Source organism: Anas platyrhynchos, chromosome 6 (genome assembly GCF_047663525.1).
Source record: "Anas platyrhynchos isolate ZD024472 breed Pekin duck chromosome 6, IASCAAS_PekinDuck_T2T, whole genome shotgun sequence".
Classification (NCBI taxonomy): domain Eukaryota; kingdom Metazoa; phylum Chordata; class Aves; order Anseriformes; family Anatidae; genus Anas; species Anas platyrhynchos.
In genome coordinates, this window is record NC_092592.1 from 24,541,891 (window position 1) to 24,557,311 (window position 15,421).

General features: G+C 34.0%; 1 protein-coding gene across 16 annotated transcripts in view; it reads right to left on the reverse strand.

Annotated features, from left to right (window-relative positions):
* Positions 1–15,421, reverse strand: part of PLCE1 (phospholipase C epsilon 1) — a 159,853-nt gene that overhangs the window by 92,318 nt on the left and 52,114 nt on the right. For all 16 annotated transcript variants that reach the window (XM_072039608.1, XM_072039617.1, XM_072039614.1 and 13 more), the window contains one exon: positions 659–944. In XM_072039608.1, coding sequence (XP_071895709.1) covers positions 659–944 — 286 coding nt within the window. The remainder of the gene's footprint in view (positions 1–658; positions 945–15,421) is intronic.

The window sequence follows — 15,421 nt, forward strand, 5'->3', positions numbered from 1 at the left end:
TCACAGAATGGTATCCTTATTGCATACTAAGACTATCAGCATGGGAAGTTATTATGCAGCATCCATCCTCAATAAGTATTATCCAAACAGACAATGCCCACAGTATTCAAAATGATCACATCCTAGAAAGGTGAGGAATCCAGTAGACCAACAGTAAATCAGTTATCATTTGTATATACTTAGCTCATAGTGCTCTTCTGACAACTAGTTGTGAAGGGAAAACAAAAAGAACTGAGTGTAGTATATACTACATTCTGAAGTCCTAAACCAAGTCATACCATGAACAGGACTCTACATAAATGACAAATATTACAGAAAAGATCACCATAACAACAATGGTTTCAACATTAACTTTTGAACATTTAATTTCAACACTAACAGAAATGGTTCAAAAAAGAAAACAAACAAAAGAAAAAAAATATATCTTTTATAATAATCTTTTCAGTTTTGCATGCATTTTTGATTTATTAAACTAATACTCCTAGTTATTATGACACAATGAATTACAAAGAAAAATCTTTGAAAACATGAAAATCTATTTATCTGTTAATTTAATATGTGAGTATATAAAGTACAGGCTATTATATGGTAGTATATATTTTGCAATATTTGCTGTATTTGAAGTGGACAGGCTTCAACAAAATTAAATCTTTCCTACCTTTAAGCATTGTTCTTCCAGCTGATCCTCCGAAGATACTTAGAAGACCGCTTCTTGCTCCCAGTGATGTAGTTGCTTCTAGTAAAGCACCTGTTATATAGTTAGAGAGTGCAGTTCTCTGTAAAGTGGCACGATATCGGGAGTAAGCACCTGCTACACATGGTTTTACACAAAAACCATCAACTTTGCATACATAGTCTGTATCTAAAGCTGGGAGCTTTCTCAGAAGACGAGGAAAATATTCAAAACTGTCTTCTGCTCCTTCTTCTCTCACTGTATTGAAGATCTGTAAGAAATGCAGAAGCATGAAATTCATTCATTTGCTGAATATCAGAAAATGCCAAACTAGCATGAACTGATGTAAAGATCAACAGCAAGAAGACATTGTGTCAAAACACTGCTTTTATGCATTAAACCTAAATACTCTAAGAATCCAGAACTGATTTGCAAAGATTTTGAGTCAGGTTTCCACACCATCTATTTAAAGATGATGACATTCTGGCTTTAAATCTATGATTAATAGTATTCTAATGAAAATCAATTTTAAGGATCATCATTACACAAAAAGGTGCCATGGCAATACATCTGTGGTCAACATTTCAAATAAAGAATATACACAAAATCTATCACAAAACTACCAAATATTTTGTGTTTCCAGTGAAGTCTTACAGCTATCAGTAGCAGAAAAACAGATCCACTCAGGGTTTGCACTTTTGCTTGCTGAATGGGGCGGGTTTTTGTAAACAGAAATGGTTTTAATCATTGTGAGCAATCATTCAAAATGTTCTGCTGTCATGTTCATTGCATTACTTCCAGCCTACGCACAGGTCCTCTATCTAATATTGCTTTAGTACTCTTTTTCCAATATTTGTACTAACACACTAATGAACTTCAGTCTGTGGCTTAGCAACTAAGCAATGTTTGCTTATTTAAAAGACTCTAATGATCAAAGCAAGAATCTGGAAGAAATCTTTTCATTTAGCATGCAGTGAGAGACTTGATTCTTTGCATTCTTCTATGCTGACTTACTGATTAACATTAATTATTTTTTTCAATGTTCTGTGTTTTCTAATTGCGTAGTGTAAACTACCAAATTAAAAGATTAACACAGGAAATGGTCATTATAACTCTTGCTGGGACAGGTGCCGAGGCAATTTTCAGGGGGCTGTTGCCCAGACACTCAGTAATGCATATAACTGGCACCTTATCATTAAATCAGTATTGTCACATAAGCCAATAACTTGGTTTTGATTGAAATAGTTACTTTAAAACTCAGTTTTCATCCAACTTCACAAGCAATTATTGTTAATGTAGGAAATCAAAATGTACAATATTGCTGTCTTCAGTCCTTAGAAGTGCATACAGAATAAACGTATGCTTTACTGTTTGTTTGTTTGTTTGTGTTGGTTTTGATTAATGGCTTGTTTCTTTTTGCTGTCCTTCCCTTCACATAAAGGAAATACAGATATCCATTGACATGGCAGAAAACACATCCAGTCCTACACTGCAAGCACACATGCTCAGGCAAATGATCAGACACTGTTTGCAGTCTGTGCAAGTCACATGGCTGCAGCACTGGCACTCTCACCAGGGGACAGATCCATGCCCAGTAACACAGAAAAGGAAGCCAACAGCCCCCAGTGCACAGATCTGCACTTGTACACTTCTGTCCTAACCTTGCACGTCCCAAGTCATTACGCTGGGGAGGTTCCAATGCCCAATCCCCTCAAGGTATCTGACCTTCAATGAACTGCGAAGGGTAATATAATTCTTTTGCTCAGGTAAAGACTGTGAGAATAGCAGAAGCTTTGATTCAGCTACTAAATTCAATGACATTTTCTTTCCTTTTTTTTTTTATTTTATTTTTTTATTTTTTCCCAGAACACAAAATATCAAATAGTATGCAATAATGTACATATTTCTTATCTCAGCTTTAATTTTGTATTAATGACTTCTTGGAAAGAATAGTAAACTTTTATTCAAAATTTAATAACTTATTAACTCGCAATATAAATCAATGGTTTCAAAAAGAGCACTGACATTTATTAACACACATACATCTAAAAAGAAATTTCTTTTGCATGGTGACTATGACATATAACTCAATTCCATTGGAAATACAGCTTCTATGATTCATTACACAGTGAAATGCTGTGGTATCTAACATATTTTTTTTCCGTGCTAATTTTCTAAAATGTATTTGGTCTCATCCTTCTTGAAATGTTAAGCCTTTACTTGAGCCTCTTTATCTTTTTTTCTTTGCTACATAAGAGTTTTGTGGACTCATTCACTAAGAACACTGCTCATCTCCACCTTTAAAAATACACTCTTCGAGCATGCACTATCTGGACAGGATACGTGCAGACCTTTACTGTGCAGGCTATGCATCTGTGGTATGTGTGTCCATATGATGCACCTTTCCATAAGGTGCACCATGAGATAGTGAACTTGTCTTATTCAGAAATTATGGACATGACACACATAGCGGACATAATTAGTCTTTTTAGCTTGTTTAAAAAATATTTAGTTAATGAAAATAACTTCTCAAAACCACAGTTACCTTCCAAAATAGTTTTAAAATTAGGTTCTGCAAATTATAAAAGCATGTTTTGTTGCCTACACAACTAAAAGTTCTTTCAGCTGCCAAAGCAAAGAAACCATTTGTTGACAGAAATAGGCGACAGTGTTTTGCTGGAGAGATTATACATAGAATAATGGTGTTAATCTCTATTGTATAAAGTAGACTTCAGGGCACTAGCTGTCTCCAAAGACTCTGCGCTTCATAAAACATTTTCAAATAGTGTCTGTTCTGATGTGTTAAAGCTCTGAATGTGTTACTTCTGCTGCACAGAGATGAGGTTACAAAAAATAAAAATAAAAAAAAGACTTACAATGTATGTACTTACCAGCCACTGAAATTAACTGAAACCATCACAACAGGAACATATTCAGTGGCATTTGGACCATACATTCATTAGTATACTTTAACTTTTGATTAGCCCTAAATTGGTCAGGCAGTCGGACTTGGTGATCTTTGAAGGTCCCTGCCAACTCAACTCACCTAAAAGCTAAACTAAACTAAACTATTCTATTCTAATTTATCCTCGGGTAATTGATATAGAAAATCATCTTTCAGTGATATTACACCAGACAATGTAAAAGACAATTTTGCCTGGGAGATAAAAACAGTTGATTCCAAACCAGGGCTTATGGCTTATCCTGACAGATACAGTTATATTGATCTGTATCACTTATTTTCTCCATCAAAGAATGTTTACTGTAATTAAGAATGAATATGAACCAAGAAGGATAGAATGCAGCACTAAACTGATAGCCACTCACCAAAAAACAACATCTCCCAAGGGCATATCACTCCTGATTCACTTTTGCCTTCTCTATTGAATTAAAGATTTCAAAGCCATCTGCAGTCTGATGCTGCCGTATCTCGCACACACTATGTAAAACAGTAATTCACAAGAAACTGAGGATAGTATCTGGATCTGAAAAGTGTTGCAATATTAAACATACTTCAAGCTCCTTTGTTGATAGTGCAGAGTAAAGTGCTGATTTCATTACAGGATGGAGTTTAATTTTGTATTAATGACCTCTTGGGAAGAATAGAAAACTTTTATTCAAAATTTAATAACTTATTAATTAGTGACATAAATCAGTGGTTTCAAAAAGAGCATTGACATTTATTAGCAATTATATTGACCTGTACGGATGGACATTCTTCTCTGTACCACTGTAATTAGCACATGTGTAAATGGTAGAATTTATATGCAACTACATTATCCTGAGTTTTACTTTAGCAAATAAAAGCAATACATTCTAATGCTTTTTCTTTTCTCATGATTTTACATGATACTTTTAAAATAAATGAGCTAAAGCAGGCAACTCTATGTGCTAATACAACAGTAATCCAGTAAAGTATTCTGTGGCTATGAAAGATTTCTACTTTCTTCTGTTTTTAAAGCCTAAAAGATTTTAATGGTAAGTAAAGAGAATACAAAAATTACTTGCAATATGAAATTTGCCACAAGACTGAAGAAGAAAAACATGCCCTCCAACTAAGAAATGAAAATTAGCTTTAAAATAAGGATTAAATTCAGGCCAAATGCCATCCATTTGGCTTTCAAACAAGTCCATATGTGGAAATTAAATGGAAACAAAATACATCTTTTAGCTGTTACTAATGTATCTAATAAATCATCAGAACTTCAAGAAAACTCAGTTTTGCTTCTAGTAATTTAAAATGGTATCTGCAAGTTAACTTATTGATAACCTTCAGGCAATAAAACTTCTTTACAGTGACAACAGACATATTTTGTTAAGATATTCTTTAAAAATAACTATAAGAACAAGGAATTCATGCTGGTCTTGAAACTATTCAGCATTTTTCTCTTATAGTCTTTTCTTCTGATTAATCATCACTGCAAATGCAGATTGCATTATGCCCTTTTCTTCACACATTACTGTAGATTTACCACATAAAAGTGGCAGAAACCCAAATACCATGGCCATTATTAGTCTAACAGTTTAATACAGCTATTCCCCCAAAATGAAGCTGCCATTCATGGGTACTGCTGTACTGGAAACATTTGATATAGAAGTTCACAAAAATAATTGTTATGATTTCTTAGTTAAACTTACATGTATCTCCTGTTTACTGTAATGCTTTGCTGTTTCTCATTTTGTATTTTTTTCTGCCTCAGGTATTTAGATTAGAACCTCAGGGCATGCAATCAGTTTGTAAAACATATAGCAGCTGCTCAGCCCATATGAACTCCAGAAACTGGAATTAAGAACAGACTAAAGATCCCCATGTACTCTAAAACAAGCCTAATTTCTCTAACTTTATTACAGTAACAAAGAATATGTGAGTCCCAAAAGTGCACACAGCCATGCAAAATTATGCTTATTGCTACTATGCTATAAAAATAATAGAAAATATTCCCCAAAAGGGGCTTTAACATTTCAATACATTGTTTCTGATGGGTATCTGTCCAGTGTTTATAAACAAAACAAAACAAAACAAACAAAAAAACCACCTTCACTGATATATCCAGAATGATCAAAATGAAACATTGAAATGAAAGAGGTATACATATGCTCAGATGGTACTATGCACTCTAGTCCAACTTCTTGGTAACAAGCTGACAACTTACTCTAGAAGTCACCACCAATAGAACGCTTCTATGATGGAAGGGCTGCCTACATCCCTTGTGCAGTGTATCTGCAACACAACACCTTCACTTGTTATACCTTCGTAAAACCATTTTAAATGCCTGTAAACCAGAATGCTAGATTAGCAAGTAATAACTTTCAGGACAGCATGTGTCAAAGACCACTTAAATGTCTCCTTTGAAAACACGAAAGATTTAAAGAACAGGAGATCTTAAACACAACTATTAACGTCACAGGAAATATTGTTCTTTCAAAATTTCTTCTGTTCCAAGAAAAATTCCATTCATATGAATAAATTCTGATAGTGATTGTTTGTTTTTGCATGGCAGGATTTTCAGAAGAAAACTATACCCTTGGAAATATTGATCAAGTGAAGTTAACAGTGATCTCTTGGATGTCATGTCCAAGGACCAATCCCATAAGCTTTTATATGTATTTATTCAACAGCAGTACAATTCAAGTATCTAGAGCATGGAATCTGATAGCATTCTGCTGTGAAAAACAAAAACAAAACCACAACAATAAAACATTTGTGGCAGAAAAAAAGGAATATGTAAAGCAAACTTGGGTGGAGGAGAGGGTGACTGAAAGAGAAAACACAGTTACTAGAATGAGAATTTGCTCAGAACCACAAACAAAAAGATTCAGACATACTAATGCACTTATTCAATACTTCAGTTTTATGTCTTCCAATATTGCATGCCAACATAACACTCTAGAGCACTGATTTTTAATAAAAACACTTTATTTTTAATAAACTGAAAAAAGGGTGTTACTGTCAGTCACATTTATTTCTGAAGAATCTCACGTTTTCTCAGACTTAAACTCATTCAAGTTATGACCTTACCTACGCTGATTAGCCCATGATGTTTCAAGATCACTGCTAAAGTAACACTGCAGAATAGATTAAGAAAAGCTTTCTTGTAAAGAGGTTGTGAGGTGTTTTGTTCTTCTTGTGTTTTGTTGTTTTTGTTGTTGTTGTTTTGAAGAAAACAAAAAGAGAAATTATTACTTCTATTATCATCTTTTGAAAAATGCTTTTATTTTAAAAGTGGAAAATTATTATTTTTTTTAATTATAAAAGTGGAAATAAATTACTTTTCCTGACATTTTTACCTGTAAAATTGTTCACCTCACTAACCTCAAAATACCACCCAACAATATTCTGTTTAAAAAAGAGCGAGGCCATACTCTGAGGAGCATTTCTTCTAGCTACGAAAACAAAAGCCATTTTGGACATAATTTTTAACATGGATCAATTGATCTAACTCACTGTGGTAGAATCAGTCACTGGATTACTGTCCATACAGTACAATGCTAATTTGCTAATGACTTGATTTTCACAGACATTGGAACAGACCGCTGTCATACAGGATCTGAAGAAATACTGAAAATCAGACCAATCTATGAAAAAATGGTCTGCCACTGATTCAGGATTTAAAGTCAGGTCATGTCAAGTCATACAGATTTCTAAGCCAACACGGAATCATCACTGACCTTGCTTTTCATCCACCACATACCTTTAGAAATAGTTTCTGCTACGCATAAGTAGAAAGGAACTACATTATTTTATATAGTCATTTCTCTACTTTTCTATGCAATTTACAATTATCTGGTTTAAGTAAAAGCTACTGGTACAAAGACACTAGGATGGCACTTTGTAGGCCAGCTCTGGAAAAGCACTGCAACTTTCTGGCCTAAGCTAGCTTAAGACAATTTACCCATTTCTCAGCACTGTATTCACAAGAGATCCCACTTCTGGGCAGGCTTACTTGCTTGTACATGATTATTGCTTCCAGCACTACAGAATCTAGTTATTATGCTTCCTTCATCAACTTCCTCTCTGCCTTCTCGTAATGCTCGGGCATCTCTGCAGAGAAATTCACTACAGAATTTGGTTAAGACAACAGCAAAAAGTCAGATTCTGTTCAAATGTTTATCACTGCAATTATTCTGCATTGTAAATTATCAAAGACTAATGATCCCTTTCATAGAAGAAGAATGAAGAACAAGGGTGTAACAACTTTAGTATGTATACTTTAAAGATTTCCTTCTTCCTGTAAATCAGGAATTAGTGGACTGTCTAAAACATGAATCTGCTACAACAATTTTTTATTAAATTATCAAACATGAGAACAGAAATATATTAAAAACTGAATGCATTTTCTGTTACATCAGTTTTGAATACAATAGTGTATATATCTATATTTATCTCTATCATGTACTTATATTCTGAAGAAGATATGCCAGGGCCCCATATCCCAAACAGTTATGTATGCAGTTCAGAGCTAAAGGATTTTATTGTGTTTGACAGAGACGATGCTGTGAACAGCAAAATATCTGCTGTGTTAGTGTTGTTTTAGAGCTATGTTCACTGACATGTCTTGTTCACATCAGTAACCAAATATGTGAATGCTTTAGAACCCTTCTTAGAAATTGAATTTTATTTATTTATTTATTTATTAAGTATTTTTCAGTTTTCATATTAAAAAGTTAAACATTTGTATTGTTAAGCATCACCTTCTTGATGGCACTGAGCTATCTATGGCTTGTGACCAAATAAGCACATACAGCTGATCAAATTTTTGGCCATGTGTCTCACAGGGTTCTGGTATTTTACAAGACAAATAGTGCAAAAGATGAAAGGTATAGTCAACTAAATTGTACTCCTAATTTACTATTCAAGATGAAGTAGATGATGACAAAGTCATCCACAAGCATTAGTAAATTGTACTGCCACTCAGATTTGCATGAGATTCACTATGTATCCCAAGGTCCTTTGATTTCTTGTTTGGCACAACACTTTGTTGCAGGGTTTCTCCCTAGGTATACTGTGGCAAATATAGAAAAGCTATCTGGAAGCAACTACAGTTTAGCGACTTGGGGTCAAGCTCCAAAATTCCCATGAATCCTCTCCTGGAATTTCATGACCCATCTATTTTGGCTAACAGGCAACATTCTTAAACTATTAACAACCATCTCAGATATAAAATAAAATAAAATAAAATAAAATAAAATAAAATAAAATAAAATAAAATAAAATAAAATAAAATAAAATAAAATAAAATAAAATAAAATAAAATAAAATAAAATAAAATAAAATAAAATAAAATAAAATAAAATAAAATAAAATAAAATAAAATAAAATAAAATAAAATAAAATAAAATAAAATAAAATAAAATAAAATAAAATAAAATAAAATAAAATAAAATAAAATAAAATAAAATAAAATAAAATAAAATAAAATGTGTTACACATCACGACACTTCTTCACACTCAGAAGTTCTGGAGATACATTTGAATTTTACCCTTCAGTTGGCTCTAAGCCAATTACGGCCCTAGAAAGCAGAGCTGGTAGCAGTTTCAGCAATAGATAACTTGCCATCTAGGCTGTCTGCAGCTTTACCCATAGGAGAAAGAGAACTGCCATCACCTGAAGGAACTTTTGCTGAAACATGGACATTTGGCACGTTTGCATTCAAGAAACAGCAGCAAAGGATTGTTTTGGCACAGAGTGACATGGCCATTGTGTGTCAGGATGACAAGGACTAGCCTCAGGAGGTCTGTAGGCAGGTCATCTCAGAGCTGCGGTCTGTAAGCAGGTCATCTCAGAGCTGCGGTAGCAGCTCATCAGCAAGAAAGCTGGAGCTATAAACACACATTTGCAGTGAAATATATGCAATTGTGCAAAGACTGTTCAGAACATCAGGGGTTAACAGTGTTCTCTACATCTTAATTTTCTCATATCTTGCTATCTCTATGTGTTTTCACATGGTGCTTAAACAGAATATCTTGACTGCTGAGATGCTAATTTTCGTAATGGAAAAATTCCTTAAAATATCTCTGGACTCTTGAAATGCTGTTTTGCATTTGAAAGAATGCCTAGAATACAGTGCAATGGTACAATCTGAAAAGTACTTCTTGACATCCCAGGAACACTGTTGTCTCAGTTGTGAGGGGAAAGAAAAAATAAAAAAAGGCAAGAAAACCTTCCTTAAAATATCACAAACACAGTAATCAATGATGCTACTATTCTACCCAGTACTTGACAAGTGCACTATTTTCTATGGGGTGGTTCAGACATGTTCAGGGTGTTGTTCATATTTTCTGGAACAATAAAAAGAAGAAAAACAGGAACAATTTTGAGAATCCTAGAAAGAAAAAGGGTTGTTTACTGCAGCAACAGGAAGCAGGAAGCATTAGGAAAGGCAAAGAGAAAGATTTCTCAGTCGATAACTGAGGTAGTAGGGACTTAAATATCACTGCATTCATGAAGTTTTGAATGCAGTCCACAGAATGAGCAGGTAAAAGTGGAAAGAAAGTAAACACAGTAAAATGAAGTAAGGTTTTTGTGTGGTGCCAAAACTGACTCCAATTTTCAAAAAGACTTCTGCTTATATCATTTGCAATTGCAGGTAGTGAGTAAAAGCAAATGTTGTGTGTCGTACCTTCACTGCCCAGAAACCCAGAGAGTGCAGGGAATAAACTGATCAGGCTACTGAGTCAAAAACAAGATGCCCTCCCAAGAGTGTGTAGGACTACAAATGAAATATGGGCAGCAGTGTCTGTTTTGATCCCTTTATACCTCTGAAGGAAAGAACACATACACAGGAAAGGAATAATGGCCTTCAGGAGTCAATAATGGCCTTCACCATAGGAGTCAATGCTTGTTCCAGCATACTCACTACAAGTTCTAATTTACTCATGGCACGTGACAAAATCCTGCTTTTCTAACAACAGCCAGTGCTATTGTCACTGTAAGAGACACAGATGTCTTCCTTTGCTTTACTGTCTGAGCTTTAGGTTCTAACAATTTTGATGAAATACTGCAGTGATCTATCTCCTTTGGTCACGCTTCAAGCAATTGTCTTATCCATAACCTTGTTGCTATGTCTGCAATGTCTGTCCTCAAAGGCTTTTCAAACTCTCCTTCTCTTCAACGTTTAAGATGCAGATCTTTACAATGCCAGGACAGAGCACAAGAAAGACCATCCTTCATAGAGCAATAATGATCATTTATTAAGCAAAAATTTTGCTGTGTATTAATTACACAGTAAGTCGCAACTGGGCAATGCAGCACACAGCAGCAGAGGACACATGAAAACAGATGAGTTTGTCCTGGCAACATGGGAAGCAGCATCAATGGCAGCTGGAAGACTGCCAACAGTGAACAAGCACAGATGTGCTCAAATGGTAATATTCATTAACTGATGTTCTGTGAACTTTCTGCAGCTTCAGTTGCAATTACAGGATGTGCATTACCTCACCCGCCAATATTTCTTATGAATTGCATCCTGTTAAGGATGAGATCATTTCAAGGAGCAGAAACTGACTTTAACAAGTATCAAACTGTCTTGCAGCAGCAAACCTTAAATGTAGCTCAACATTTTTCAGAAATTATATCAGTCATCTTCTTGCAGTTATGGTACACTATCAGTGCCTTAGTAAGGAAATCTTTTTATTCCTGAAAATGATGATAGAGTTTTAAAACACCAGGAAAACAAAACAAAACAAAACATCTCCCCCAAGTACATTTGAGAGTTGGTTGTAGTAAATCATTACAACCATTACTAAACTTCTAAGAAGTTGTCATTTGCACTTTTGATAAATCCTGGTTGCTATTACCAATTTTCCATTTTGGTAAGACAACACTGCTAAGTATGTAAAAAGCTATTACCAAAGGAAGGACGGGCTTCTTAAGATGATCTCTTTAACAGCAAGAAGGATAAACATTCAAAGTAAATTATCATCTCATGGGCAGCTGTTATTCACTGAGTGATTAAATTCTCAAGATCTTCAAGAAACAATAATGACTTCAATGGTTTTCCTCATAGTATATTAGCATGGAACAAGTACAGACAAAGACCTTACAAATGAACCTTACAGACCTGGAATAAAACAAAAACAGTGTGATGTAAATGGGGCAGTGATTTACCCCAGTTTCTCCACCACCCAGAATGTCCTGCTCCAACAGAATCATCAGTCCTCTGCAGAAGGATCAGCACAACAGAGCTTGTTACTTCTCATGGCAGGTACTACACATTAGATCCAAGAAACTGCTAAGAACAGTCAGATTCAGAAGTAAAACAGAGGCTGACAAAAGACACATCAATGAACTATCATTCAAAAGATTGCTCATAAATATTTGAAAGCTCGTTTTGATCAAGGAGAAACTGAAAGGATGACACCAAACAAAATGCAGCCTCATTTTTCAGCAACACGACACAATGCCCTTATCAGTAAGAGAGACTTCTCTAATCTTACCCAGAAAAGGCCAGTCACCTTCTGGTCAGCTTTCTCTATTAATTATTCTGTTGACTCAGAAGTATACATGAAAATATATTTTTCTTAATAGTTTTTAATTGCTAAGATCTTTTGGTGATTTCTTCAGTCTAAATCGTAATTTTTCTATTTTTCTAATGCTTCTCAAATTAGTTTTCTGATATAAACTGGCTTTTCTACTCTTAATTTTTCTTGCAGAAAGTTTTCTCTTTTTATTTTGAATGCTTATTTAATTCCTCTAATTTTTTACCAACAATTTCACTTACAAACAACCTGTTGTCTTATTAGGAAAAGAAATCAAATATATTGTGCTCAAACATTTCTGGTATTTCAGCTTCAGCCTAAAAGCAACTACAAAGCTAATGCATACCTTTCTTTACCAAGATCATAGCTTTACTAGTCTGATGTGGTTCATGTCTTTGAACACCTTATCATGTAGAATGGAATTTCTTAAGTTATCAACTTCCAAGCTGTCTACTAAGATTTTAACACAAAAGCATATGTGCTGCAAATACCTTTGTTCTTAAGTCATATTACCTTTTTTATAATTTAATAATGTTTTTTGATAACGTACTGATTAAAACCAAAGATATTCTATTCATTTAAAAATGTATAGGTATGCTATAAAAGTATTTAAAACAAGGAAAAGACTAGCAGGTCGACTTGTCATTAGAGATTTTTACTGTAGCTAAGTACATTATTTAAAATAGGCAGTAACTAGGATTAAAACTCCATGTCAGAAAGCCAACTGACATCATTCACAGTTAAATTGCTTAGATGTTAGAAATTATATGTGCTATGATTGAATAATTTCAACTTAAGAATGATCACACAGATGTTCATTGTAAATTCCACCTCTCATTATATATCTTTGGAACACCAAACTATAATGGGACACAACTGTTAAAATAGGTTCCTTGAGCTTTTCAAACAGACAAAAATAAGAAGAAATACTAACAGAAACCATCAAAAATGTATTTAATACCTTCTTATAGGGTTACTTCCTTCAAAGGTAGACAAATTAATTAATTATCTCAATAAATTAATTAGTTCAAACAAGCATCATGTTCATCTTTTCTATCTCCCAAACACTGACAGTATGATAGGTGTATTCAGGAGAGATGAATGGTGAGCATTCAATGCAGAGAAAACCACCGTCTGGCCCACCAACAGAGCCGAACAGCCCACTTCCCACACCTCCTCTTTTTTTCAGCAATTATTCTGTGTGTGTGATAGTGTGTCCACGCTTTCTTTAAAACAACACAAACAAACAACAAAACCACGCATCAGATACAGGAAGAAATCCATATGCGTTTGTACCTTAGTAATAGCAGTCTTCCCATTTGAGGGAAGACTCCCACAGAACTCATACACTTAAAAATAACTGCACCCACACACATGTGAACTAACTGTTTAAAGAGCTTTGAAAGATGAGCTTAGCAGCATTTTTCTGAGCTACAAAGTGACAGTAAGTTTGAGGGATAACCGACACTACGAGAGAAAAATAAAATATCTCCTATCAAAAAAAAATATATCTTAAAAATAAAGAACCAAATAGAAAACCTAAAAATTATGGCTGTTAAAGATCATGTCTCACCATCCCCTAAAGTTTGATTTGTCATCTTGTTCCTAAAATTGTAACTATTTGCCAAAGTTAAACAGAAATACTCCTGCAGAACTCTGGCTTTACCTGTTCTTTTTAAATAATATGTATGCTTATGTAATTGACTCAGAAAGCAAACTCTACTACTTTTTTTTTTTTGTCTCTGACTCTAAAAGTCAAAAAATAATCAATGGTAGAGGTTAAAGTTCACAGCACTAGCTTATTCATTTTTATGTATTGTGTGATGTTGTACCCCAGTCACAAAAATAATTGTTTAGAATTTCTTACAAAGGTGTCAGACTCAAAGAAAATGCAAGCAGTACCTAACATCAACCTGATTAAATGCCTAATGACATGCCACCTACTAGCAAATAACAGCACTAAAAATCCTTGAGGAGTTCCTCTATTCCTCAATTTATTGGGCCATGACATTTAAAAATTGCATTACTTCAAGTGTTAGTTATCCAGTTACTAGAAAAATGCAGAGATATATATAATTTTCCTCCTACAGTTTTATAAAATTATAATCATTTAATTATTAATTAAGATAAAATAATTGTAAGAAAACCATATTCATGTTCATATAACCACTATTGTTACTTGCTTCAATGAAACACTCATGGTAACATACACTGTGGATTTATACTGAAAGGCAACATTCCAAATTTACCAGAAACAGTCTGCAAGTTAGAGCAACCTATCAGAAACTTAAGTATTTCATAAATGAGAAGTACCACAGAACTTTGCTGTATCTTTAAATATTTTCATTTAAAACTAATCATAATTGACATTGATATAAAAGACTCAGAGGTATATTACTACAGCTGTAAAATTTATGCATCTCTAATCATGGCATGTAGCTAACAGAAGAGCAACTTGAAGCATTTTCCTTAGCACAGGAAATCTAGTTCTCATTTTCTAATTTTGTAGACGTTGAATCCATGCCTATTTGTTTGCTTGTACTTCAGCTGTTGGGTTCATAGGGTCACATGAATAATTATAAGATTATTTTGGATAGTACTTAGGGGCCAGGAAATTCTCAGAGTTTTCATGACTGAATTGTTTAATAGACTTTTAGGTCAGGCTACAGAACATGATTTCATGAAACAAAATAACTTTGTTCTATAAAGAGGCATTTTCCACTTAAAGTTTTTTTTTTTCTTCAATTACCTAGAAATAGAAAAGGCACTATTCCTTGACCAAAGTTAGAACAGAACATTCATAAACTGAACTTAATTTTTAAATAACACATTTAATCTTAGCTTACTAATAGAGTGAGTCTTCATTCATTACTGCTCACAATGAACATTTAATAAAAAAGCTTTAAAAAAAAAGTGGGTAGGGGTGTGGTCCTATCTTGTAAATTTTTAGAAGAAAAATTTTTGGCTAAAAATAAGCAATTGCAAAAATCCAGAGTAGTACAATGAAGCAATTGTACTGATGTCGATATTGAATCAGTAGGAGTATCTTCAACACTATTCATCTTCCCTAGCCATTAGCTGCTCAGGAAGAGCATGCTGTATCTATAGAACACATCTCAAGTATTGGAGAGCTTAAGATGAGAAGAGAGCAGCTGTCAACAGGCAATACACAATGCAGTTACCTAAAGAATTAATTTCCTCTTTTCCTCATTTTCAGTTGGTAAATTCAAATGCTCCTTTAAACTAAATAACTGCACTGCAGAATGCTG